At 40.8% G+C, this 27,043-nt stretch overlaps 1 protein-coding gene across 4 annotated transcripts; it reads left to right on the top strand.

The window, feature by feature from the left end:
• The first annotated feature begins 341 nt into the window (after positions 1-341).
• TXNDC8 (thioredoxin domain containing 8) lies at positions 342-24,494 on the top strand. Of its 4 annotated transcripts, XM_006939354.4 has the most exons (6): positions 342-492; positions 3,294-3,398; positions 8,854-8,913; positions 11,942-12,007; positions 22,991-23,056; positions 23,987-24,096. In XM_006939354.4, the coding sequence occupies exons 1-6, from the start codon at positions 469-471 to the stop codon at positions 24,047-24,049; spliced, it is 384 nt and encodes a 127-aa protein (XP_006939416.1). In that variant the 5' UTR covers positions 342-468; the 3' UTR covers positions 24,050-24,096. The 4 variants fall into 4 exon arrangements, with proteins under 4 accessions (XP_006939416.1, XP_044899055.1, XP_019671868.2 ...); XM_045043120.1 differs by lacking the exons at positions 22,991-23,056; positions 23,987-24,096 and adding an exon at positions 24,290-24,494; XM_023242559.2 differs by lacking the exon at positions 22,991-23,056 and having other exon boundaries at positions 343-492.
• Positions 24,495-27,043: the final 2,549 nt, after the last annotated feature.

The raw sequence follows: 27,043 nt of genomic DNA, 5'->3' as shown, positions 1-27,043 counted from the left end.
CAAAATAACAAAGTTTAAGGAATCCATGACTCCTAACACCTAATATGTAGAAAACTTATAGGATGAAGGCTTTAGTATTTTTTTTCTACTGCAAGATAGTCCCTTCAAAATCCTAAGTGAAATAACCTTCATCTACTTAATATTAGCTTGCTTATTTCTCATTTGGTGGTTGCAAGGAATGGAGAAGGAAGAAAGGGGTCAGGGAAATAGATTGTAGAAGATCAAAAGTAGACCCATTATTGAGTCTGCATACAACCAGGTGGTTGGTTCTTGGCTGACGATATGTTGACCTAAAAGTCAAATTAGCTTCAAGTCTGCCAAAGTTCTAGGTTCTGAGACAGTCACGTTTAATGATGTCATAGAGAAGTTACCCTTCTATTCCAGCTAGGATCCTTTAATTAATAAGAGACTGCTGTGGTGAGCCAGCTGAACCAAAAGGAAAGTTTCGTAAGCAATTCCCAGTAAATCATGGTTCAGATTATTAAAGACATGGCAAGTATTTATTTTGGCTTCATTGATATTTCAAAAGAAACCACCTTGAGAACAGACTTGATAAACTTTAAGAATGATTTCCCCTAATCGTATTCCTTCACTGCTCCGTAACAAGGGGAGATTTTTTTATGTCTCTCCTTTCTGTGCTCGAGGGATGGCACTATCTGGAGTGTAGCCAAGGGATAAATTGATCAGAAGGGTTTTGTTCCTCTCTGATTCTCACTTCCTGCTCTGACTCTAGCTGGATCCAGACCAACTCCTAACACATCCCATCCTGTACCTGATCCCACTGATTCCACCTTTGTTGTACCTGGAACGTTCTATGAAAGTAAAAGTCCACATATTTCTCTTATTCTAAGAGAGAGCAGAAACCTCAGACCTGCCTAGGGATTAGGGTAGGAAAATGACAGCCAATAGTATCAGCAATCCTTTAGGTGGTGTTTTATAAGATCACTTTCTATCCGTTGTCCAATGTGACTGCCACAAGAACCTAAATGCATATGTAGGCCAGGGAGAGTTGTTTATTTACAAAGAAGAAAATTGCCTTTAAGAGTGGTGATGGTCCGACTCCGTTTAGGAGTGAAGTGGGCATTAGAACCCAGACATTCTGATGTCAGGCCCTGTTACACGAGGACCTGAACCTGGAGGGAAGAGGGAAGGCATAGGGCCTAGGCTTGCCATCCGTCAACACCCTCAGACTTAGACTTTTGACATTTTCCCCAAATGCAGCTATATATAAGGTCACGAAAATGAGGCTGGCCAGATTGAAAGAAGGCATCGCTGTGTAGTTTGTTATGAGAAAATGTTGTAGAATAGCACACATTGGCCGATGCCTTTGGTACTTCTTTTTTTGATTTTCCGGGAATCTCACAGAATAACCCAGGGTCTCACTAGCCCCCTGAGAAGCCCTCTCCCATCTCCTCCTTGGAGACCTCTCCTGAGGGCCCGTTGTCTCCTTCATTTCTGTATTTAAATGTCACCTTCTATTCCAGGCGGACCATGGCCACCCAAACTACACCCCTAATCCAGCTCATTTCCTTCTTTCTTGCTTTATCTTTCTCCTCTTTTATCAGCAACGATCACTAACACACTACATATTTTACTTCTTGATTTTACCATCGGCTTCCCCCTGTAAACGTAAGCTCCACAAAGGCAGGGAAAAGTTTGTCTGGTTTTTTGTCCACAGCTGTATACTAGCAGTGTGTCCATTACTTGGCACAGCATGGGTCTCGATAGGTACATGTCAAGTCGATATGTACCCTATGGGGGTATTCCCTTCAGAGAACTTAGCCAAGTCAAATTCATAGATCTGGTGAGGCCAGTTTACATCCTAGCAACTACTCAGACGTGAGGGTGTTGAGGGCTTGTGAGGATGGCATCTACTGCATGATTTCAGAAGCAAGTGAGAAATTGCGGCTTGGCATGGCTCTCTGAGGAGTTAAGTACCCCCTCCCCTAGAGGAATATGGGTAAAGGAAGAAAGTGTATCTTCCTTAAGTCATCCGTTTCACCTGCTTGAAACTAAATCAAATGGCAACGTAATTGTTAAGATTCTCTTACTGCAGAACGGTGTGCCATCTGTATGCGATTAACCCCATCCCTAATTCCAGTGATAGGCATTGCTTGACTTGATCTAATTAGTGATCCCATCTTAATGATTGGTCGAGGGGATGAGCACATGATGGAATTAGGGCCAGTGAGAGGGCAAGGGAGCCCCACAACTAGGAAGAACTCAGGAGATGATTTTGTGTAGGTTTGTGTAGTGGTGAAGGAAATGGACTCTGGAGTTAGGCTGCCTAGGTTAGCAATCCCAACGACACCATTTGCCAACTGGTTGACTGAGAGAAAGTAATAAACTTTCGTTTTTTCATCTGTAAAATGGAGATAATACCCACTCAATAGGGTGGTTGTAAAGATTAAGGGAGAGAACACCAGGTACAGAGTAAATTAGTTACTATCATCGTAATTCCAATGAGAAAAGGAAAAATAAATCTTGAGCAGAACACTATATATTAGCAAATCATTCATCAACTAAACACCCCATGAGCACATACTGTAATGTGCCCAGTCAGAGGCCATGGAGGTTCAGGAGTGAATCAGGATTGAACTCTGTAGGGATTTGTTGGGGGAGAGAAGCCATGCATGAAATAACGTGTGGACAGTCAGTGTTCATAAAGCAAGGAAGTTCAGATAAAATGATCTGAGGTTCCAGGAAAGGAAACATTTACTTAGGTGATCTGGACAGCTGATGGGAAATTCGCTTAAGACATTCAACAAGAAGCATGTCAGATCCTTAAATATACGGTTTTTGACTACAGCTTTGGTAATGAATTCCCTTCAAAACAAAAGCAAAACAAGAAATGATTCAAGCTGTTAGATTACTTCCTCTCCTTTTAAATTTTACCACTAATGTATGTTTAGTCCCTTATTTAAAAAAATCAAATCTAGATGTCCAGCTTGAACAACCATCCACCACTACCCTCCACGCTTTATCTCTCATTGGCCAATATCACTTTCTCCCCAGAGGTAACCAACCATTACCAACCACCATTTGGTAAATACACTCCTAATCACTTTTTGCAGATTTACTCCCACCTATGTATACTTGCAAAGATCAATATATGTGACCTCAGGGACATTTAGGAAAGGTGTGTCCCCTTGAGAACGATAGGGTGGGGTACCTCGCTAAGGTTTTCAGGAACTGAAGTTCTTCATTTCAATAAATGAGGAACATTTATTCTCTGCAAGGCTTTTTGAGATTTAGTGATTATGCATATTTTTTCTTTTATGTTCTGGTCTCAGGATGAATTTAGCAGATTTTTGAAAGCTGCTGGGTGCAAACTTGTGGTGGTTGAATTTTCAGCAAAATGGTGTGGTCCTTGCAAAAGGATTTATCCTCTTGTTCATGTAAGTATCATCTATGTATATTTCACAATTTTAGAAGGAATTTTAAATCCCCTAATAATTTTTTTCAGTAAGTCTTAAAAGTTTACATTTATGAGCCATATGGAATCACTTTTCAAAGCATCCTGATTATCCTGAAGCTAATATACCAATCTCTATTTAGATCATAGTACACACACCAGAAGATTAATACTACTTGTCTATGGATAATTCTGCAAGGAAAATCTAGATGTACAAAAGAGTACAGTTGTACAAATGAATGGATTATTCATAATAATGGCATTTTACCAAAGTTCCAGAGTTCATAACTTCCAAATATTGAAATAGATTATAGAAAAACATGATACTTATTTTTAACTATAATATGAAAGGATAAACTTCCCCCATCCTTCAACCCTATTATCAAAACTTATGTCTTATATGTTCCTTTCATGTCTGATCTACTTTATAAAATGTTTTAGTAAAATATTCTTAGTTGTAATCATATATTTATATTCAGGTCTATTTTCCATGTACACATTCATTCATGTTTTTTGTAGGGTCTGTAAATTAACATTTTAATGTCTATACAATGTTTCATCTAGTTAATTTCCTTGTCGCCCCATTTAAAAGTTTTAACTTTTATTTACTTTTGGTATCACATGCTACAGAAAGAACTTGGCATTTTCATTTCTCCTCATCATGCAGAAGTTTCACTTATGGTCAGTTTTGTGAAAGCTATTTCTTCAAATTTAAAGAAGTTTTGATTTCTCTACACAACTGAAAACACTCTGGTTTATTTTCAGCAAAGTTTCTACCATTTCAACTTGAACTCTTAAATCTGCCTGAAATCATTCTAATCACAGTCTTTTGACATTTAATTAAAAATAAACCGGGGCGCCTGGGTGGCGCAGTTGGTTAAGCGTCCGACTTCAGCCAGGTCACGATCTCGCGGTCCGGGAGTTCGAGCCCCGCGTCAGGCTCTGGGCTGATGGCTCAGAGCCTGGAGCCTGTTTCTGATTCTGTGTCTCCCTCTCTCTCTGCCCCTCCCCCGTTCATGTCCTGTCTCTCTCTGTCCCAAAAATAAATAAACGTTGAAAAAAAAATTAAAAAAAAATAAATAAATAAACCTATATTCAGGGGCACCTGGGTGGCTCAGTCAGTTAAGCATTGACTCTTGGTTTCGGCTCAGCGCATGATCTCATGGTTCATGAGTTCAAGCCCCACATTGGGCTCTGCACTGACGTGCAGAGTCTGCTTGACATTTTCTCTCTCTGCCCCTTGCTCGCTCTCTCTCTCTCTCTCTCTCTCTCTCTCTCTCAAAAATAAATAAATAAATAAACTTTAAAAAATAAAATAAAATAAACCTATATTCAAATAGAGAAACTGATTACATGATACCTCAACATCCATTTTCTACCTAAAATTCTTGGAATATCCAGAAGAAGCATTTTATCATTTCACAGTCCCCTTTATCCTGATACTCAAAACTTAAAGAAAGCCTTCAATGTTCAGCTTCCAGAGTATAAATATACTCACATGCCACAAAGTCAAAGCTGATCAAATTCCGACAGCCAACATGGGGCATTTTCGGAACGTGCAATGAAATCTAAGGCTTTGTAACTTCCCTCTCATACCTTTGCCATAAGGGCATTAACAGCTGTGCCACTGTTCTGTCCAGGCTCCTGCGGCTCTTCCTACACTCATTCCTACCTTCATAGTTCTAGCTATCCCTTTGGAGATAAACCTCCCCAAATGATGTGCCATCTGTTTCCTGTTGGAATCCAGACTAATGCAAATACTGTTTTAAAATAAATTTTGGCATGTCCATGCTGAAATACTATCCAGATGTTAAAAAGAATCAAGTAGACCCATATGGAATGGTGGCATCCTCTCCAAGACAACATAGCATTAAGTAAAAAGAGTGCAGTGTAGAAAAATGTATATAGTATGTAAAATAGACACATATATGTATGTGCATATATATAAACCCACATATATGTAGAGAAAAGGGGAACAGAAGGATGCATATCAGAGAAGGGGTTTTTTTTCAGTGAAAGGGTGTTAAATTTGGATGGCTTTATTTTTCTTGTGATGTTTGAACTTTTGCATGATAATGTAGTCATTTACCATGTGTGTAATTTTTTCAAACTGGTGCGTATAATAGGCATGGAGAAAAGACTTCCCTTCTTCTAAGTCACTTTATTAGTCAAAGATCAAAGCAGGCAACAGAAACCAAATTAAACAGAAAAGAATTTTTTTTTGATGTTTATTTATTTTTGAGAGAGAGAGCATGGGGGCGGCAGTGAGAGGGCAGAGAGAGAATCCCAAGCAGGCTCTGTGCTGTCAGCACAGAGCCCAACATGGGGCTCAAACCCGTGAACCATGAGATCATGACCTGAGCCAAGATCAAGAGTCAGACACTTAACCGACTGAGCCACCCAGGAGTCCCTAAACAGAAAAGAATGTTAATACAAGGAATAAATTGCTTATAAAATTATTGAAAGATTAGATGAATAGGAATGACTCAGAACACCATAGACCCACTTTTGGGGATCCTAAGTTTGCCACAATCAGAAGTGAGTATAGATGGGAGGCCACCGCTGGAGGAAAAAACAAACTGGCAACAGAGCAGCAGTTGGGAATCAGAACCAGGATCAGGAGGCTACTGTGGCCACAGGTGCCTCTGGACATCCAGAAAGCTGATGTCCGGGCACCAGATCCTGAGTTTGGCTTCTGCTGCTGCTTCCAGCACAACCACTCCCAATACCCACAGTCTTGCTTTCCAAAGACAAGAAGACAAAGAAAACAAGGAGAAAGTAGCTGCTTTCTCACTTCTGACTTCCAAGTCTCTCCTACATTTATCTTGTTGATAAGACCAATTTGCATCCAGAACTCCAGCTTCAAGGGAGTCCGAGGAATCTCTACCTCTTTTCCTTTCCAGGCTCTGCGGGAAGGTGGAATGGAAGTTAGCCAGCTAAACTTCTGTAAAGGAAAGACAGTCAATCTTTTCAGGTTTGCAGGCCATATGGTCTCTGTAATAACCACTCAGCTTTGCTGTTGTAGTGCAGAAGTATCCAATGGCAATGCACAAATGAACAGGCAAACTGTATTCCAATAAAATTTTCTTTACAAGGCCATGTGGAGACCTGGATTTCTTCTCCATGGTGCAGTTTGCTGACCCTGGGCTAAGAGGATCACCAGACCTAGAACCCTGATAAGAGCATTTCTGGGAAAGGAGAAGTTATAAATTTCTTTAGAAATTACATGATGTGATCATGAGAAGGCAAGTGGTCTGTGAGGCTAACTTACAGTGTATGTAGCAGAAGCAGAGACAAAGGAGCTTTGAAAAGAAAGTTGAGGCCAAATCAAGAAAGATCTTGTGTTATAACTTAATGAGTTGTTGTAGATAGTCAAAACAGAAGTTCTTAAAAGGGTTTTGCCATGGTCAAATAGCGATTTTAGAGAATATTTTTAGCAGTGCTGTATAAGAATGGTTTAGAAAGACCGAAGGCGGGTAACCCAAAGTGATGACAATCTCAGTGACAGGCAGTGGTTTTGGAGAAAGAAGAAAAGATCCAATTTAGGAGATACTTTAGAGTTGAGACCAACAGAACAGGTGACCAAATGGTAGAAGACTACATACGAGGAAGAACAGAGCAGAAGGAAGAGTTGTTGAGGGCACAGAAGAGGTCCTAGGTGGATGGAGTGAGATAATAAGGAAAGACAATGTCCATAGGGGAACCCCGACCTAGCAAAGACCCATATCTATGCCATGACTTCTGGGAGCTACTTGATGCAAAATGACAGCTGCCATATTCCCTATTTCCTGATAGACTTGCAAGGCTCTGAAACCTTCATAAGTAGAATTAGATGTCCACATAGTTCAAACCTATTCCCATGACCCCTGTTGGGGAGCATCCATATATCTTCAAACTCGAAAAGTGCAAGACAATTGCCCTAGAGTTTGTGGGTGACACCATTTTCCTGCCAGGCATTGAGCCACTGCTGACCAAAATCAGCTTTTTTATCTAAAAAAATACTCTGAAATCCCCAAGGCTTTTGTGTCTGTTATCTAAGAGTTTTTCTCCGTTTTCACAATCTTGATGGGCCACTGAAGAACGAGCTCCCACTTCAGTCACAATCCATGAACAAACAACTGGAGAGAATCTGCCTGCAGTAGACCTCAGCACATATCCACCTAATCCATGTCATGCTGCTTCCTGCTTCTCAGTGGGAGAAGCTCCCAGTGACAGCTGCATTTCTTCCTGTCTCCACTGTCTCTGGACACCCCATACGATCAGAGAGAGGTCCCGTCAGAGAGAGGTCCCATTAGAAATAGGTCACTGGAAATGCTTGAGATACGATGTTAAAGCAAACAAACCAAGATGCTATTAAGTGCCCTTAAAGTATGAACACGGTTGTCTGAAAGAAAAAAAAAACCCAAGAGCTGATATTTACAGGCTGATGCTGCTGCATCTACTACCCCCAGACCCATTACCAACACCTTTGTCGCCACTGCTGCCAGAGATGCTTTCAGAACAAAACAGAAGCAGAAGAGAGTTGTTTCTTCCCTCTTCACACCTTCTGTTTTCCTCCAGATGCATCCCATTGGCAAAACCTACATAGAAGACAGCTGGCAAAGGATCCTGGGAAGTACAGTTTCAGTACATAGTAGAGCATGGAAGATGTCAATAAAAGCACAAAGCAATTAGGCCAAGGGTCGACACACATATTTTTGTATCATCTCAGTCATAAGAGCCTCCCAAAAAGCCTGGCAAGAGGTGAAGGTCAAAGCAGAGTTTGGGTATCTGGTTCAGGGATCTGTAATTTTTTTTTTTTGTAATTTTTAATTTCTTTTTTTTGAGAGAGAGAAAGAGCATGAGTAGGGGAGGGGCAGAGAGAGAGAGAGAGAGAGAGAGAGAGAGAGAGAGAGAGAGAGAATTCCAAGCAGGCTCTGCACTATCACCGTAGAGCCTGATGTGGGGCTCCAATCCACCAACTGGGAGATCATGCCCTGAGCTGAAATCAAGAGTCAGATGCTTAACTGTCTGAGCCACCAAGGCGCCCCTCAGGGACCTGTATTTTGAAGACCACTGAAAGCAGCCTTCCACCTCTTGCCACCCCAGGAAAAAGCTACTATCCGTCCCTTCACCCTGCAGGGTAAATCTGGACACACCACCTACATGTCATCATTTCTTCACTTTGTGCCCTTTCCTAACTTTGAAACTCTGATCTTCAGTTTGGTTCTTCAGACTCTGGTTCTGCCGCTGATCTTTGCTTGACCTGTATCATCCCATATTTGACTTTGGTGCTTCCAGTTCTAGCCTGTAGTGAAATGCCAGAGTGATGCTTAGCTCTCATGAACAACCTTTTTGCTCATTGTTTGTTTTTTGCCAAAAGACGACTGTGTAATTCTAGTATGTAATTTAGTATTAACGCTAAGCTAATAGGGAATTTTTATTCTTTTAATTTGAAGGCAATGTCTCTGCAATACCAAAATGTAATGTTTGCTAATGTGGATGTGGATGATTCTAAGGTAAGAATCTTAAGTCCTTCTGTGGGAATACATAAAATCCAAATGCTGTATCGTTGATAGGACCTCAGTGATTATATAATCAATTATAAGTTGAGGACAATTTCATGATGTTTTCATGATAAATGGTAGTAAACTTCCTCATAATGTTCTTGTGTTTTGTATCAATTTTAAAAACAAAACCCAGCAAGTATGTGACTCTCCCACTGCTCCCTCCCCTCCCTTACTATGGCAGACTCCACTCCTCAATCCCAACATTTTTCTCCATTTACCCTGCTCAGCAGAATTGGCTCTACACAGACAATACCAGTTGGGTGGTGTTGGGCTCAAGGTGAAAAGTGTTTTTCACCCTTGTAGTAGATTATTAATCAATGTCTGAAACCCAGCTCAATGCATTTATATCTTGCTTTCCTCTTGCTATGGTTATGGTTTTTGTGGGTTTTTTAAAACATCACAAGGAATTCCAAGAAATCCTTCCCTCCTGTCCCTCCCTAGAGCCTCCTTTCCTCTCCTTCCCCCAAAATAATCAACCTCATGCCCTTAGTCAAAATGTGCCTCATTAATGGGGTGTCTGGGTGGCTCAGTCGGTGAAGCATCCAGCTCTTAAAGTTGGCTCAGGTCATGATCTCACAGACATGGGATTAAACCCCAGGTTGGGCTCCATGCCAAGCATGGGGCCTGCTTGGGATTCTCTCTCCCTCTCTGTTGGCCCCTCCCCCACTCATTCTCTCTCTCATTTAAAAAATATATTTTTTTAAATGTGCCTCATTAATATATACAAGGTACCCCCAAAATTATTCTTTCTAACATTTGCTCATTTACAACTAGGAAAAAACAGTAACAAGTGATCTTTGCACATATTGGATTGAATTTGAGCTTTAGAATAACAAAAAAATCTGTTATTTACCCACTCTTTTCTTTAATAGTTTTGTGACCTCTTACCAGTTAACTCTACAAACTTCAGTTTTTTTCACTGTAAAACAGGGCAAATAATACTTCACAGAATATAAAATGAGATAAAATACATAAAATATATGACATAGCGTCCAGAACATACTAGAAGTTCCATTTTGCCCATTTCTTTCAAGCTTTATCAAAGTGCAACAGGTTTTAAGTGCCCTTTAAACCGAATCATATACTATGCATTCAGAACACATCTAGGATCATTATCTCTTTGTCCTTTTTTTATATTAACAGAGTTGTGCAACCATCACTACAATTAATTTTAGAACATTTTCACCACTTCAAAAAAAAAAAAAGCAAACACTTTTGGAGTTCTCCTGGTTACCCTCAGTTCCTTCTGTCCCAACTCTGGGCAACCGTAATTCTAGGTTCTGTCTGTGGAGTTGCTTATTCTGAGCATTTCATGCAAATTGAATCATCAAATAGGTGGTCATTTGTGACTAACTTCTTTCATTTAGCATAAGTTTCCAAGGTTCCTCCATGTATCAGTACTTCATTCCTTCTCATTGCTGAATAATATTCCATTGTATGGATATACCACCTTTTATTTATTTAGCCATTCAACTGTTGATGGACATTTGGGTTGTTTCCACCTTTTGACTTTTAGGAGTAATACTGGTATAAGCATTTATGTATGTATTTTCATTTCTCATGGTATGTATCTAGGGGTGAAATTGTTGAGTTTCCTAAAGCAGTTGCACCATACATTTCCATCAGCAATGTGTCATGAGGCCTCTGATTTCCCCACATCCTCACAAAAACATGTTATTGTCTGCCTTTTTGATGATAACTCTTTCCCTTTTAAGGAGAAACAAAATACACAATTTTTTTAACAGTAATTTATTTATTATCATTGCTGTGATCATGAAAATTACAATTTAGTGTGTGTGTGTCTGTGTGTGTGTGTGTGTGTGTGTGTTACAGGCAGCAGGGGAGACATTCACCCCATAAAATAATAGGTATATTAGAGAGAAAAGTCCAATTCTGTTGATCCTGTGGGTGGCTAATTTTCTTTGGACTCTAAACAAGATAAAAACGGGTATTTAAGAGCAGATTGTAATGGATTAAAATAATTGGAATTCTGATATATTTGCTCTTTTTTGGTTCATCTTTCACAAAGATGGGCAGTGAAGTGGGGAGTAGGGCTTACAAGAAAGAGACCTGTAAACCTTACTTAAAATGTAAGACCAGTATATCACCCCATGTCTTAAGTGTGCATTATAAGGATACCTTTACTCTTCCTTATTTTTGCAATATGCTGTCTCCATATTGGGTTCCACTGAGGTTCCTCTGTAATCTTTCACAATTTCTTTTATTTTTTTTAAATTTTTTTTAATGTTTACTTATTTTTGAGAGAGAGAATGAGAGACAGAGCACGAGGGGGGAAGGGGCAGAAGGAGAGGGGAAACACATAAACCAAAGCAGGCTCCAGGCTCTGAGCTGTCAGCACAGAGCCGGACGTGGGACTTGAACCCACAAACCCTGAGATCATGACTTGAGCCAAAGTCGGACACTTAACCGACTGAGCCACCCAGGCGCCCCTCACAATTTCTTTTAAATAGAGCTCGTTTCATCCTTCAGCATCTGTTCTATTTTGGCATCCATCTCCCAGCCCTCTCCTAGGGCTCTGGGATGAGAAGCCTCAGGAATGTGAGGAGCAGCCATTTTCTATTGTAACATTCCTGGAGGCTTTGAAGACATGTTAGAAAAAGGCTTGGCAGGAGAATCAATAAAGTGCTAACTGGGGCGCCTGGGTGGCGCAGTCGGTTAAGCGTCCGACTTCAGCCAGGTCACGATCTCGCGGTCCGGGAGTTCGAGCCCCGCGTCGGGCTCTGGGCTGATGGCTCAGAGCCTGGAGCCTGTTTCTGATTCTGTGTCTCCCTCTCTCTCTGCCCCTCCCCCGTTCATGCTCTGTCTCTCTCTGTCCCAAAAATAAATAAACGTTGAATAAAGTGTTAACTGTCCCTGGGTTTTCAGACATGCCTCCTGAGAAGTCACCAAGTTCTGGGCTCTGTATAGAGAGAGGATACCAAAATTGTGACCTCATGCCATTTCTTTCCTTTCCCAGGAGTTGGCCCAAACTTATCACATCAGATCAGTACCCACATTTCAGATGTTCAAGCAAACCCAGAAGGTATGTTTCCATGGTAACTGGCAGAGTTGAATTATAGAATCATCAGAATCTTTTTTAAAAGGCCTGGGGTATCCTGGGTGGATGAAACAACTGCATTTACTTTTAATATTTAGCAACGTGATGCTTCGTTTCTGAACTTTTCATATTGGCAAGGCGTACAAAAAAATGCATGAATGATAAAAAAAATCTCCCCATTCAGACCATCTGAGGTTTCCAAATCCGTAAGAAATGTCCACTACTATCCCTGTAATGTCCCTTTTGATGGGGCAGACCCATCAAAAAAGAATCTTACAGAAAAGGACACGATGAAATTCTCACACACATGTATACGGCTTGTTAGCAACACTTGGGAAAATTTTCATCAAAAACAATCGCGAGTCCGTGTAGCTAGTGGTTGAGCGTGCAGGCTCTCGTTGAGGGTTTCTGTGGTTCAGATATCCATTCTGTCACTACCTAGCGTTTTCCTTAAGAACCTCTTTGGATCTTAGGTTCCTCATCTGTAAAAACAAAGATCCTAAGTTTTTCCTCTCACGGGGTGTTGTGAAAAGAAACGAATTTACGTGACTCAAGTTCGTAGACCCATCCTGATGTGCGTCAGTGCTCGGCACGTTAGGGTAGTTGTGATCACAAAGATGTTAATGAAGTAAAATGTCTAAAATGCTTCGTGTGGGATTAAACTAGTAATTCCACATATGGCTGGGAACACTGACAAGTGTACGTACCTTATGAAAGGTGACTTTGCAACACGCTTAAGAGGAACAAACTGTATATTCCCGTTCACACAATCATCCCATTTGGGGGAACTTTTGCTACAGAAATACCAGCAGGAGAAATAAGCAGCTAAGTACATAGTAATGGTAGCATTACTTCTAATAAAATACGAAAGTAAACTACAGGTCTTTTCTCGTGGAACTGCTCAGTGATTTGATTTGCGATACATCTACTTGAAATAGTATGCAACTTAAAGCGTTAGGAAGAACATATGTAAAGCAAAAACATTCATGCTTAAACCTTGTGAAGATTGTGTCTACTATATAAAGAGTGAAAGTAGTTGATACGCTAAGTGTAGGATTTGATTCTCAGCTTCTATTTGTTGCGTATTTACCATAATAGAATTGGCGCGATAGATTTAAATAATTTTTCAAAAAGAATTAACACTACCTCCCACTCCTCTTGAGTGTTTACTTGAAAGTGAAGCTATTGAGCGCATGCACCTCAGCTCCCCTCCCCACCACCGCACATCAAATTGTTTTTGTGTCATTTTTTGTTATCCTCTCCTTCTCTTCCATCTCGGAAATGAGAAAGCATCCTCCTTTTGAAATGGATTTCATCCATTGTACCTTGATCGCATTCCCTCCCTTGTGCCCCAGGCCTCTATCCGTCAGTTTTCTCTTTTCAAACCTCGCGTTGGGACAGTCCCTTTTGCCACCGTCAGCCATTCTTCAGTCTCTATCAGCAGTTCTTTGATTTTCTTCCAGGGAACCATTCCCTTGCCCATCCTTGGTCCATGTGCTTCCTTAGGGCTCCATCTCCATGGCTAGACCTGTGAGTGAACTTCGTCCCCATCAGGAATGGGCCCTTGACTCCAGTCAAGCCAATCTAAACCCAACCAGAGCTAATCCTAGGATGTGGCTTAAGCAGCTAGGTAAAAGCCTTCTCTTTCGATTTCATTGGATTTGTTTGAACTTGGGAAGATATGAAGCTGAAGGTACTACAGCTAGCTGTATGAAGCTGAAGGTTCTACAGAGAGAACCTGAAAATGAAGCCACCATATAATGAAAAGCAGAGTCAAACCAGGAAATACCAATGGCACTGATTGAACCCTGAATCTATCCATGCCTGAAGCCTGAACTACTCCCATAGATTCCATGAGTTACATAGACCTGGGGTTGTTTTTTCTGTTACTTGCAACCAAAAACTTCTAATGACAAAATTAATGTTCTTTCAGACTTCTGTCCTTCGTTTCATGATCCAATTCTTGAAGAAGTAGAATATACTTCCTGCTTTCAATTCGAAGTTTCCACTTATTCCTTCATCTGCTCTTTTAAATGTCTCCAAGGCTCTTTCAGCACCTAATTCAAATAGCCATTTCTCAATCCTTGTATTCCTTGGTTATACAAAAGCACCATAACTAATCAGCTTCTAATTCTGGAAATTTCCTTGTCTTTTGGCTTCCATCCCTGATCTTTCCCCAAGCTCTCCTTTGGCTCCTTTGGCTCCTGCTGTCCCAAAATATAAGTGTTTCCTAAGGTTCTTTTTCCCATTCTACCTCTTCTCCTTTAGTAATTTCATCCTTACCTATAGTTCCAGCTGTAACGACCTTTGACATGAACAAGTACAATAGCCCCTCTCACCTCCAAGTTCACACCATAGCTCTGTTCTCTTTTCCAAATAGAGCTTGGCATAGTTCCATGTATGTCATTCCCTTATTTAAATTTGGATACCCCTTCCCCTCTGTTGTCTGCAGAATCAAGACTAAACCCTCCTAATCAAGGCTTCCATTTAAATTTCTCCATAATTTTGGCCCAGTCTACCTTTCCAAACCCATTTATGTTTGACCCAGACCTTAATGTCATGTATTCGTGTCCTACTATCTCCAGTACCTAGAGGAGTTCATGTCAGTGTCTAGAAGAATCCACCCTAGGTGGAAAATACTCATTTTGTGTTTGATTCATGAGTGAGTAAGCAAGTGAATGAATAAATGAAGGCTGATATCTTTGCCCTACATCCCTGTCTGTTCTGCCTCCCCTTCTGATTCTGTCCTCATGTCAGTCTGACTCAGGGAGGGTTTCTCTCCAGCTCAGAACAGCTGTCTGGTCTCATCTCTCCTGCTGATGATAGCGCTTAAGATCTGCTGCCATTCAACAGTTTGTTCTATGTTTTATGAAATAAAACTTTGGGGTCTCAATTGACTTTGTGTCTAGGCTCTTGAGCAAATCCATAGCTATGCTTTTGAGAAAAGGCTTGGCCTTGCTTAGTCTCAGTTCTGTATGTAGGTGGAAGAACTCACAGTTGGAGGTAGGGTGACCTCTTATATTCAATTATTTCTTAACTGGTTTCTACAGGGTACGGATCCCTTTTGAATTGATGGAACAAAATGCCTGTATTTTAGGCATTGTGAAGGATCTCAATTTTAAATTTTATGCCACTTAGTTAATGGAGAATAAAATTAATTGAATCAATGACACAATGCATTAAGCTGATCCACCTCCCTACTTTCTAACTCCAAAGTCAGGTAGCCAGCCTCTGATTATAAAAATGAATACTCCTGTCCCAAAATATTTTCTTGAGAATTGAATGTCTCATTGAATATTACTGACTTAGCATCCTGGTTATGAAGTTATTTAAAAAAACAAAAACAAAACCTTGAGATCATTTATGTCATAATATACAAGTAAGTCTACTTCTGAGCTTTGCATGTATCTCCAGAAAGATTCATACTTGAATCAATTTAAAAATCATTTGTAAACCTGCAGAAAATATTTACAATGCTGGCTTCCATTTAACAAAGAATATCAATCTTCTGTGCAAAAGACAACAGCAAAAAAATGGGGGCAGGAGATCCTAAAGAGACAGTATTGCAAATCTTTTTACCTCTTTCACTCAGTCCCCAGCATTTGGCATCTGAGCATCCATCTAGGGCTTCTGCAGGGTCCCCACTTCTACTATTGTATCCAGAGCTGCAGTCAAAACCTGAGACCTCTGAAATCACCCCCAGGTTCTACCTTGCAATGGTCTGCACAGGAAAAATCAATGGAACCAGAGAAAATTGGGCATGGCCATGCGATAGGACCCATCTATGTGAATTTCCCTCCTCAGTAGAATTGACTAGGAATGACATTCATTGTTCCCCTGGGGGTAGAAAAAAAAAACTAAATTCACTTCTTTGAGACCACTTCCTTCCATCTCTCTTTCATCTGGGACAGCACACCTGAAAATTAACTTATGGAAGCAGTTAAGTACTATTTATCTAGTATTAAAACAACAACAACAACTTTGAGTCCAGTTTCTATTAAGGGATGTTATAAGAAATGTACTCACATTTCTGGTAAAACACCTGGCGAAGAACCACTGTCCATTATGCCTTTTAAAATGTACATTGTGTAAAAAGCCTTGTGATTATTCCTCATAGACAGAGTTTGGAGAATATTTGCCTCCCTTGGTCTACTCCCTTGCATTAGATCAGAAGGCTTAAGGAATCCCTTGGGTTTCTCTTTTTCTATTGCTGCCAATAATCTCAGGATTACTTCCTTGACTCAAATACAATAGCCTCCCTTATCTGTAGTTGCCTGGAACTCCCTAATTGCCATCTCCATACTGAATCGTGCTTTAATGGTTTTGTTATTTTATCTTGCCCTTGATTCTATCTCATTTCAAATATTTTCAAAATACATAGACTATAAACAAATAAAACTTTAAAAAACGAATGCAGATAAAGCTATGTAACTATGACCCAGGGTTGCAGTCAATGGGCATTCTGTGATGCTGGAAGTTTTTATGCAGATTTGGATGGTCATCTTAGCAGGGTTGTACCATAAATAGCAGCTGTAATTATTTTACAGTGTTAGGGTAAAGGACAGCAAAAGCAAATTCCAGGTAATAAATAAAGTGGGATTGTTCCTTCCTGCTGTAATCCTTAGTGTTTTCACCTGGGACATCGCATCCTGTTCCAGTAAGATTAACTGTGGTTAAGAAAAAAAGAATCTGTGGTGGCTCTCAGATGGGACATCCAAAACTTTGGCTGATTTTTTTAACCAGAATATTACACTGTATTCTGTTCTAAGTAAAAAAAAAAAAAATACACATATACACATAAGCTGCAATGTGAATATGATATTAGTTATTCATTGAGCCTCTGAAGCCCATCAGTAGATCCCCCAGGTTTATAACATTGCTTCCAGACCAAAGTTGACATATGTCAATGGAACAAAAGAAAAGAAGAGTAACAAAGATTTAGCAACTCTTGGCCAACAGCTTAAATTTATCCAACATCGAAATTGGTTCCATCTTTCATTCTTTGATATGAGAGTAAATGGCTTCTCAAAACACTTTAATCCAAGAACAATGGGATACGGATGCATGGATGCTAATAAGTGAGTTATTTACAAATGAATAATTCAGCTCATAGGCTCACATCTAGTGGGAGGTACTCCTGCTCCTTTGCTTGTGAACAGCAGGGCTCCTGCTGAGGTTATAGAAGTCATTTCCAACAGACACCCTCCTTGAGGTAAGTACAGACATGAAAAGAATCTCCAATGGGCGGCACCGTGGTATGCTTGAAGGAGGACAGGATTGGAATCTTCAAGGGCCAGGCAAGGACAATACATGAGAAAATAGGAAGTGAGGAGGATGGTGGTCCTTGGAGAATCACCCTCCCAAATGCTCACTGTTCAAATTCATAAAAAACAATACTTGAGCCACGCCCAAAAGAGTGTCTGTGAATAGTTTTTGTCATCTCTGGAATCAGACAGCTGTGGGTTGAATCCCAGGTCTGCTTCTTATTCGTGGATGACCTTGCTTATGTGCCTTCACCACCTTGAGCTCAGTTTCCTTCTCTGTGAAATAGGGACTATATCATGTGTCTTTGAACTGTCGTCATGAAAATTTGTGATGATATATAAAGCACTTTAGCACTGGACTTGGTACATGCTATAAAATATGGCTATTGCTAGAGCCCCATAATCTGTGCACCAATCTTCCTGAAAATTTACGACGAAATAGAAATTTGGAAACACTGGTTAGGAGAGACCTCTAAAACTCTTTGAATAACTACAGTGACCAGTTAAGCTAAGTCATCTTAACATTGGAGAGTTACCTACCAGGGATATTCAACCTGTTAAGGACTGTGTTAGGTAGACACAGAGGGGTTCCACCTCAGGGGAAATTAAAAAAAAAAAACAAAAACAAAACTCTCACATGGTGTTCAGGGCTCTGAAGGGTACAGATCCAAAAAAGAAGTTACTCAGCCCCATAAAGCAGCTGATACATAGGCACAGATTAATAGACTGGAAGGGGCAAGAACTAAATGAGATGGAGGGGGAGAGAGAGAGAGATGGGCAGCAAGCATTTATCACCATTTAACACTAATGCTAAGGATAGTGCTCTAGGTGTTAGCAACTGAAAGACAGTAATTACTTATATACCTCTTTTCTCCAGGGCAGGGATTAGGGTGAGGCAAGTGAGGCAGGAAATTGCAAGTATAGGGTGGAATCCTGTCTTTATTTGAATTTTTGATATTTTGTTCATTATGGATTTTTAAAATATTTATTAAAATATTAATTATCTTGGGCACCTGGGTGGCTCAGTCGGTTAAGTGTCTGACTTCAGCTCAGGTCATGATCTCACAGTCTGTGAGTTCGAGCCCCGCGTCGGGCTTTGTGCTGACAGCTCAGAGCCTGGAGCTTGATTCAGATTCTGTGTCTCCCTCTCTCTCTGTCCCTCCCCTGCTCATGCTCTCTGTCTCAAAAATAAATTAAAAAAAAAACATTAAAATATTAATTATCTTGATTACTGAGTTCTCAGAGCCCCTTAAATTTTACAACATTGTCCTAGCCCTGTTCTCTAAATTTTAAATCCTTGAAATATAGGAATATTTCATTCAGTGATTGGCCACAAGGACTCGCAAGACCCAGTAATAGGTTCTACTTATAGCTGAGATTTATTACAACAAAAAATACAAAGCGGAAGCATTGGTAGAGTCCAAAAGGGTCCAGCACAGGCTTCTGATGTTCTTCCTTGGCTAGGAACACATAGGTGTGCTCTGTCTCTGTCTGTCTCTCTTTCTAGCAATGAACTTCAAGGACACATGTGGTTTGTCTCCGCCTAGGTATGCTCTTTTGAGTCTCAGGGTCTGAGGACTTTATGTGGGGACTGGTCACATGGACATTTCTTGCTAGGCAGTCATTGCTACACAACCAGCTATGACAATGGAGACTAGGACCCCAATAGTAAAACCAGGTGCACAACATCAATATTGATGTTTATGTAAAGCAAGCCAGTGGGCTTGGTCCATCACTCCAGGTATATATAACAAAATCATCAATCACTAATACAAAGAACAGTTTGGTGGGGGAAGGGACACATTCCCTGAGGGGCTGGTGAAGAATCAATCATGGTTGCCTTGGAGACAAGCAAGAAATAAGGAACCAGATCTGTTGTGTTAACGCTTCTCACACAGTCACGTGGAAAATCAAGATATCACCCTTATTGTAAGTAGCAGTGGCGCTAAATTGTGCTAAATACACAACATGGTATGGACTCGTATCAACAGACTTCCTACTATTTCCTTGAAGCCTAGATTTTGAGATGACTGCCTAGGGGAGAATCTTTGGCTGCAGAGGAGAAACTCACCCACTTAGATGAAGGAGATATTGCTGCTTTTCACAACTCCCAAGCTCCAAAAGTGAGGACACAGGGTGGTAGCCTTCCAGACCTACTTTAGGCCTGCTTCAGATGTGTTTTCCAGAAAAAGAAGGACAGTGCAAGGAAAACAGACCTGTCCCTTGGGCAGAACACCCCCAAAAAGGGAGGGGATAATCATGAACTCATTCCTTTGTCTAGGCTCAACTGATAAGCTCACCTCAACTTGGGGAAAAGTCAGTGAAGGAATTTCCCAATATTGGACAGTTGAGTAGATTTTCCAATGGAAACATGCCAAGTATAGGTCATTAGGTCATTGAAGGCAATGGCTCCAAAACCATTATTATCCTCATGAAGAAATTTTCATTCTATATTTTGAGTAACGGGCCGAATGACATCTCCTCTGGCCAGACCAAAATCACTTTTCCTTATTCTCAGTGTGGCTTTACGATAAATTCCCACAACATTAGACTCATGCTCCTTCCCCCCTTCAACAGAAAACCACATTGTACTCAGTAATGAACTCTCAAACAGCTTCATGTGTCCGTCCAACACCTTCAATTGATGGCAAACTATGGCCCCAGGGTCAAGTCTGACCCTCCACGAGTTTTCATAGATAAAGCTTTACTGGTACACAGACATGTCCATTTGTTTAAATACTGTCTTTAGCTACTATCACACTACGATATCAGATCTGAGTAGTTTCAACACACACCATCTGGCCTGCCAAGCCTAAAATAGGTATTATTGGGCCCTTTACAAAAACATTTGTCAACCCCCTAACACAGAAGAAGAAAAGCACTTTAGTCATTATTTATGCCACTACTGCTTTAGGAAACAGATATGTAGCCAGAGTTTCTAAATCAGCTATAAGAAAATGAAAGTAAGTTCGTACTTTACCGAAATCTCACTAGTGGAACAAGTTGAGAAGAAGGCGAGTGTACATTTGAAAAAATTAGATAATAGATTACTTTCATACGCTTTTTTTCTTGAATCCAAATGCATCTAAATTCAAGCTGTTCAAAACAGACTATTTCCAAGAGGCCCTGCCTTCTGAGTTTGATTTTGCCACACTCCAAAAACCACAGTTGAGCTACTTGCATTTGCAAGGCAAGCCCCACAACCTGTTGTGAAAGTCCCGGGGAGGGGGAAGTGTGCAAACACCTGCATTGTGATGCAGATGGTTCTGGAGGAAGGAATGGGTCTGGTTGAATCGGAGAGCCGAGACCAAGATGGGATCAAAAAGTAATTAAGACTGTCTAGCTCTCAATAGGTGGAGGCACCCACTGTTAAACGTTCTCTTGTTAGATACATTCTTCCTATCTCATTAATAAGATATAATGCCTTAGCAAACCCTTTGTTAAGAAAAGGAACATCACACAGCTTATAAAATTGGATTGTATAGAGCCATCGGCCAAAAAGTGTCTTGTGTAGGTTGGTTCTTTTGGGCTTTTTTGTTTGTGTTGTTATTGTTGCTGTTGCTTTGAGGGTTTTGTTGTTGTTTTTAACTCAGTAAAGATGTCCGGAAAATTGCTGAGCTTTCATTCAGCTGCTCCAAAGTTAACTTCAGTATTCTTAATTGCCTATCAACTGGCCAGAGTGTTTTATTGTAATTAGTCTATGTATGCATCATTAGACCCCTTAATGGATACTCTCAGAAGTCCATTTGTTAGGAAGGGATCCCTGTCTCTGGACCCTTTGTATTTTCTCACTGACAGTAATATACTTTTTGTAAGTGATTGAATGTCTTTGGCATTAAAAAAAACACAGCAAAAAACCCTGCCTCTGTTTAGACCTGGGTGATGGGTAAATGCGGGGATGGGGAATCACTTTATTGTTCTCTTTTTGTGTGTGTTTGAAAATGAGGGGTGCCTGGCTGGCTCAGTTGGTGGAACTGCGACTTTTGACCTTGGGGTTATGAGCTCTAGCCCCACATTGGGTGTGATGATTACTTAAAAATAAAATCTTTATTTAAAAATTTCAAAATGAAAGATGTTTTTAAGGGACTAGTGGACATAGGTGGTTCTGTAATGCAGGGATAGCCACCCCATATCCCTTTGGGCTCTGCCAACTGGAGCTCATCATTTCCATTAGTGGTCATTACAGATGGCAACGGTGCATGTAAACTGAAGACATTGAGAAGAGAGAATGAAACGTTGCTTCCTAATGCTTCAGGCCTTTGAGAGACACAACCAAACATTCAGTTGAAAATGAGAAAACATTTTGGGCAAAAATTGTATGCTAGTGTCCTTGCATATAGAGCTCTTCAAAAGAAAGCTATTATATAACAAGCTCTATCACTAAGCCACTCCTCGTTCATTAACTACATTTATGAAGCTCCTATATGCAAAGCCCCATGCTAGACAGACACATAGTATTTGCCTTTGGCAAACTGGACAAAGAATAAAACAGATAACACCTAGTCTCTGAAATTTAACACTCCCTAGAGTCTTGGGTCTGTCCTTCAGTGACCACAAATCAGCTTAGTTCAACTCTCTTCAGGCCTAAAACCATTAACAGAAGACCTACTCTGTATAAGGTTCCTAGCTAAATACTAAAAATATAGAGGAAAAAAATAAGGCAGAGGCCCCATCCTTGGTCAATGGCAGCAGACATAACATAAACTCCTGAGCAGTGGAATTCATAGGTTCTGTGAGATCACAAAGACTTCCGGAGTTAAATCTTGAAGAATGGTTAAGACTAACGGGTGAGAAATGGGAAGAAGCAAGACTTACAGAATAGCGTGGGAATATGTCAGGATTTTTTTGATACTAATACAATAGTATAAAATTATCACTAGAATATGAGCTCCAGGGGGTGATTTTTGTCTGGTATGTTCACAATGTTTGGCTCATAGTAGATGCTTATTATATTTGTTAAATGAAATAAATAAATGAATCCAACTGTGAAGTGTTGCTAAAGGTCAGAGCTTAAGGTGGAGAATAACAGTGAGGTAGACTAGACAAAATCAAGGAACCCCTGTAAGGACCTTGGATTTTATGGTGGTGGAGAAACACTGAAGAATTTTACAAAGAAGGAGAGTATGACTGGTTTGTGTTTTCGGGCTTCAAGGGGGAGGAGGGACCTAAGGGGCACAAGACTGGAGACAGACAAGTTATAAGCTCTTATTAAAGTCCAAGGGAAAGTTGATGAAGTAAAATCCATGAAATTCGGTGGCAAATTTAATATCCACTAAAGCCACCAGAATGGCTAACATGGAAAGGAACTGGCAATAAACACCAAGTGTGGTCAAGCATATGGAACACCCAGAACATTCATCCTCTGCTGGTAGAATATAAATTGATAAAATTTATATTTTATTGGAAATAAATATATTGGAAAACTGTTGGCCAAGTCTGGTCATTGAAGTGGCCAAGCTCTGCCTGTGTTCTTGCCAGGAGTTGTTGTGTTGATACCTGCTCTGGTCTCAGAGGATTTTGAAACTTCCTTCATGTCTATAGCCACCATCCAGCTGCTGTCTGACTCTTAGAAAAGAGACACTTTCGCAGATCCTTTCTGACACCTTCCTCCCCTGGCAGCCAATGCCAAGAGAACTATTTATAGAGGAAATGGGTACAAACCAGGCAACCCAGATAAATCGTGAAATTCTGCACCCACACTTAGGTGACTCTATTCTCAAGACTCAAAAGAGCAATTTGCTGTTATGGAAATGGATTCATGAGCGAGCCGGTAAGTGAAATGGGATCAAGATGGAGTCACAAGTCTGGGGTTTACTTTCAAGAAATAGAATGAACCATGATACCCCCAGGCAGCACCCAGATAGAGTGATGCTGCCTGGAGAAGCAGAATCATTAGAAGCAGGTATAGTTTCTTCTCTGCAATACACTGAGCATTGAAATTGTTCTAGAATTTTCCAACCCCTGCTCCAAAGTCCTAACACCATTTCTGGCTGCTGAAACCTCCCTTACTGGAAACTCAAATCTTCAGCCAATCCCAGCCTCAGTTTACCCACACTCTGCCTTCTCTACAACCACTTCATGTAATTGGTACTAAAGTGATAATGCATGGTAAGGGTCTTAAACTTCCGTATTTCACCAAATAGAAGATGCCCATTGACAGATGCCCCATTAGATACTACTAAAAAGTGTTCCAAACAAAATATACCACCCACTATGAAATACACCCTGAGTCAGAGATGTGACAATTTGAAAAGAAAATGTGCTTCTTAGTGCCAATTAATTATAATACTATTACCTGTGGCAAAGTTCAGGGAATGGGAAATCACATGTCATTTGATTTCAGAAAATCATGTTTATGAATTAACAAGTTCTCAAGACCAACGCAAAAAGGCTCTGAGAGGTTTCAATGATTGAGTTTTCTCATTTCTAACATATTCTATGTTTGAGATATCAGTTTAGAAGAATATTATGGAGAATTATATAAACCTGGCAAAATATTAGCATAAACAATTTTGAAAAGGTGCCAAATAATTGAAACATCATGAATGTAATGTGTTTGTTGTGTGTTTATATTTTAAGTATTTTTCAGACAATGGAAATGAGGATAACTTAACAAACAAAAACAAAAACCCCTCCAAGCTTTAACATCTTTGTGATATTTGAACCAATAAATATCTCACCTTTGTGTATTTGTGAACAGATTTTTGAATTTTGTGGAGCTGATGCTCAAAAATTGGAAGCGAAGATTCAAGAATTAATGTAAGCCGATCTCCAAGACGAAATACATTTGCAACATTTTAAAAGGCCACAGCAAATGCGTTTGTGTTTTTTATTTGCAGCGAATATTGGAATGTTCGATCGGTCCCCCTTCTAATGTTTTACAGGTTGAACTCCACTTTCCTGCAATCTCATTCCACAATTGCTTGAAGCTCTTGCAGTATCAGAGAATGTATCACTCCCATTCTCTAACTTAGCTTTCCACTTACTTGAGCACATTTCTTAGGTGATGTTTTTATGACCTTCACAACAGAGGCCCTGCACAGCTAAGTCATACCATGCCATTAAGAAGGTTTTCCAGAGATCTCTGAAGATGGAACTCTTCACAGTGGTCAAGAAACAAATAAATACCATATTGCCCTGGTGTACTCCAAATAGGTAGAAGCCATTCTTTTTCTTTTTCTTTTAATGTAATGTTTATATATTTTCGAGAGAGCGTGAGCGGGGGAGGGGCAGAGAGAGGGAAACACAGAATCTGAAGCAGGCTCCAGGGTCCGAGCTGTCAGCACAGAGCCCATCGCAGGGCTCAAACTCACAGCTGTGAGATCATGACCTGAGCCGAAGTTGGACGCTCAACCGACTGAGCCACCCAGGAGCCCTAAGTAGAGGCCAATTCTAATTGAGCCATCATTTGTGGTACAAAATTCTTCTCTGATGCATCCATTTAAATTAGAACGGTGTCATTTTTCTCTCCCCCACTGCCTTTATAAAATTCTTCTATAAATTAAAAAAAAAAATCCACACATACATACACAAAAGCCAGAAAGTCTTTTTACTGCCTGCGATGTTTTGTTGTTAACTGAGATAGCTCTGATGTTTAGGACCCAGAGAAGACAGTTCTTCTCACACTGACTACTTGGGGTTGCCATCAGGTGAACGCTGGGGATCTGAAGTCGTAAAGTCGAGCCAGCTTTCCCTACCTGTTAATGACTGAGATTTTGACAAAATCCTAGAATTCTTTGGAACGTAGAGTAGAGGACACCAAGAGCCGCTAGCTTAAGAGAAAAGGGACACCTTTTAATCATTCAGTAAATACTTACTGAGCACCTACTCTGTCCCCAGCACTGCTACGGGTATCTAGAATAACACTTGATTCATAGAATCCAAAGATAGAAATATAGCCAGCTTCGCATGCAGTCAGCAACATGAACGGGATAAAGATGGGGAGCCCAGGGTATTTCTGTGTACTTCTGTCCTCTGCTTTTCGGTTTTCGTCTGAATCATCTGTCCATTGCTGTAGCTAGTTCTTCTTCATTGTTCAGTCTTCATTCTGAAATGTAGCTTCCCAGTAGAATGGTGACTGAGATCTTAAGATGAGGAGAAGTGTTACTAAAATTGCAGGCCTCAAAGTCAAACAGACTCAGACCTCACAATTACAAGAGCATTTTGGTTCCAAAAAAGTTTTTGCCCCCTTTTTTTTTTTTTTTCATAAAAATATCAAGTATTGTTAGTGATACTTTGCTTCTTTCTAGCCCAAACCCCCACTGCCGGGGGGTGAGGACAGACGGAACCTTCATGGGGTGAGGCAGCCGTGCACTCTGTTCGTGGGGTTCAGCTGTTTGTCTCCCTGGAGCCCAAATCAAGCCTGGCTTTTCTCTTTTCCACAAGCCTGCTCTCACCACAGGAACAAGGATGGAAGGTTCTAGGGCCCCTAATCTTTAAATCTTTGGGACCAGATGTGCTAAGTGCATCAGGCAGGACAGAAGAAGAGGGGCACCTCCCTGCACCAAAGCAAGAGCCCAGGGGTCCTGAAGCTGTCACTCATGCCCTGTCCCCAGACATGCCATTCTACCGTGCCCAGGTGAACTCTAGGTAGGGCTCCGACGGAGGCTAGGCCAGATGAGGTGTGAGGACTGTAGCCTGGAGTTAGCCGGCTCTAGAGGGCCAGGCTGCTGGAAGGGCAAAGAATATGGGCTAGGAAGCTGTTGGCCAGGCTGAGGCCCCTGGGGCCAGACCAGCACTGGCACTAGTATGAGTGAGTGAATACGCCTATCAACTTGACTAAGGCCTTCACCCATCCCCAGAGCACAGGCCACTGTGGGGGAAGATGGCTGGGAAATCATGATGCAGCTGGTGACAATGGAAAGGTCCAGTTCTCTGTGTGAATGTGTCGTAGGTACAAGTTCTATGAATGAAAGTCAAGGACACTTGTACACCAAAGTCAACTCATACTAGTCGCTGGCCTCTGGAAAGAGCAGCCTGAAAAACATCTCTAGAGTGGAGGACAGGGTAGAGGATGAGTTCCATGCCCAGAGATGGATGGAATCATACTGGCAGCCTCGGGTGTGTTACATTTTGTAGCGTCTCTGTACATGTTGGAGCGGGCAGAGGTTTCATTTTTTTCATTGTTATTTCAGGCCCGCCGTATCATTTTAACAATAAAACAGGACACGTCAGAGTTCAAGAGAATTCCCTGGAGACCAGTCTTCTCCATCCCATTTCAGCAGGCAAGGTTCCTGTGTGACTTCTCTTGCCTAGAAATGGAAAGAGTCCATGCTTTTATAATGTCCTTTCTATTTTGATAGGAAAAGAGAACGGGAAGTCACTTAATTTTTGCCTTGTGGTCTATTTCTGAGGTGCAATTTTTACCAATGCAGTATTTGTTTATCAAGCACTAACATGATTTTCTAGCTGAGGCATGATCCAATAATGGTTCATAAAATGCAATTTAGTGGGCCAGCATTCTCTTAAAACAAAGCAAGAAATGTCAGAGTATATTTACTATAGCAATGGTAACTATCATTTCATGGAACTTGTTCAGTTATATGTATATTTATACTAGGGTCACCATGTAAAATATGTTTCTCAAAGTAGGTTCTGGTGGGTCACAACTGAAAGCCATTGCCTGAGGGTTTCATCTTTGTCAGGGGTGACATGGTACTCAGGTTTGCAAAGTGAGGTTCTGGGACCAGGAGCGTCCCCTGGGAACTTGTTAGACATGCACATTCTCCCACGTAATCCACACCCTGAATCAGAAGCT

The sequence above is a fragment of the Felis catus genome, chromosome D4 (genome assembly GCF_018350175.1).
Source record: "Felis catus isolate Fca126 chromosome D4, F.catus_Fca126_mat1.0, whole genome shotgun sequence".
NCBI lineage: Eukaryota > Metazoa > Chordata > Mammalia > Carnivora > Felidae > Felis > Felis catus.
The sequence above is the reverse complement of the archived record's forward strand: the minus strand, read 5'-3'. Positions and strand labels throughout refer to the sequence as shown.

What these genes read in the sequence shown, in the direction of transcription:
- TXNDC8 (XM_019816309.3), top strand. Translation starts at nt 469, where the DNA reads ATGGTTCAGATTATTAAAGACATG. An exon ending in TTCAGATTATTAAAGACATG is followed by an intron (nt 493 to 3,293) that starts GCAAGTATTTAT and finishes TTCTGGTCTCAG; the next exon opens with GATGAATTTAGCAGATTTTT. An exon ending in GGATTTATCCTCTTGTTCAT is followed by an intron (nt 3,399 to 11,941) that starts GTAAGTATCATC and finishes TTCCTTTCCCAG; the next exon opens with GAGTTGGCCCAAACTTATCA.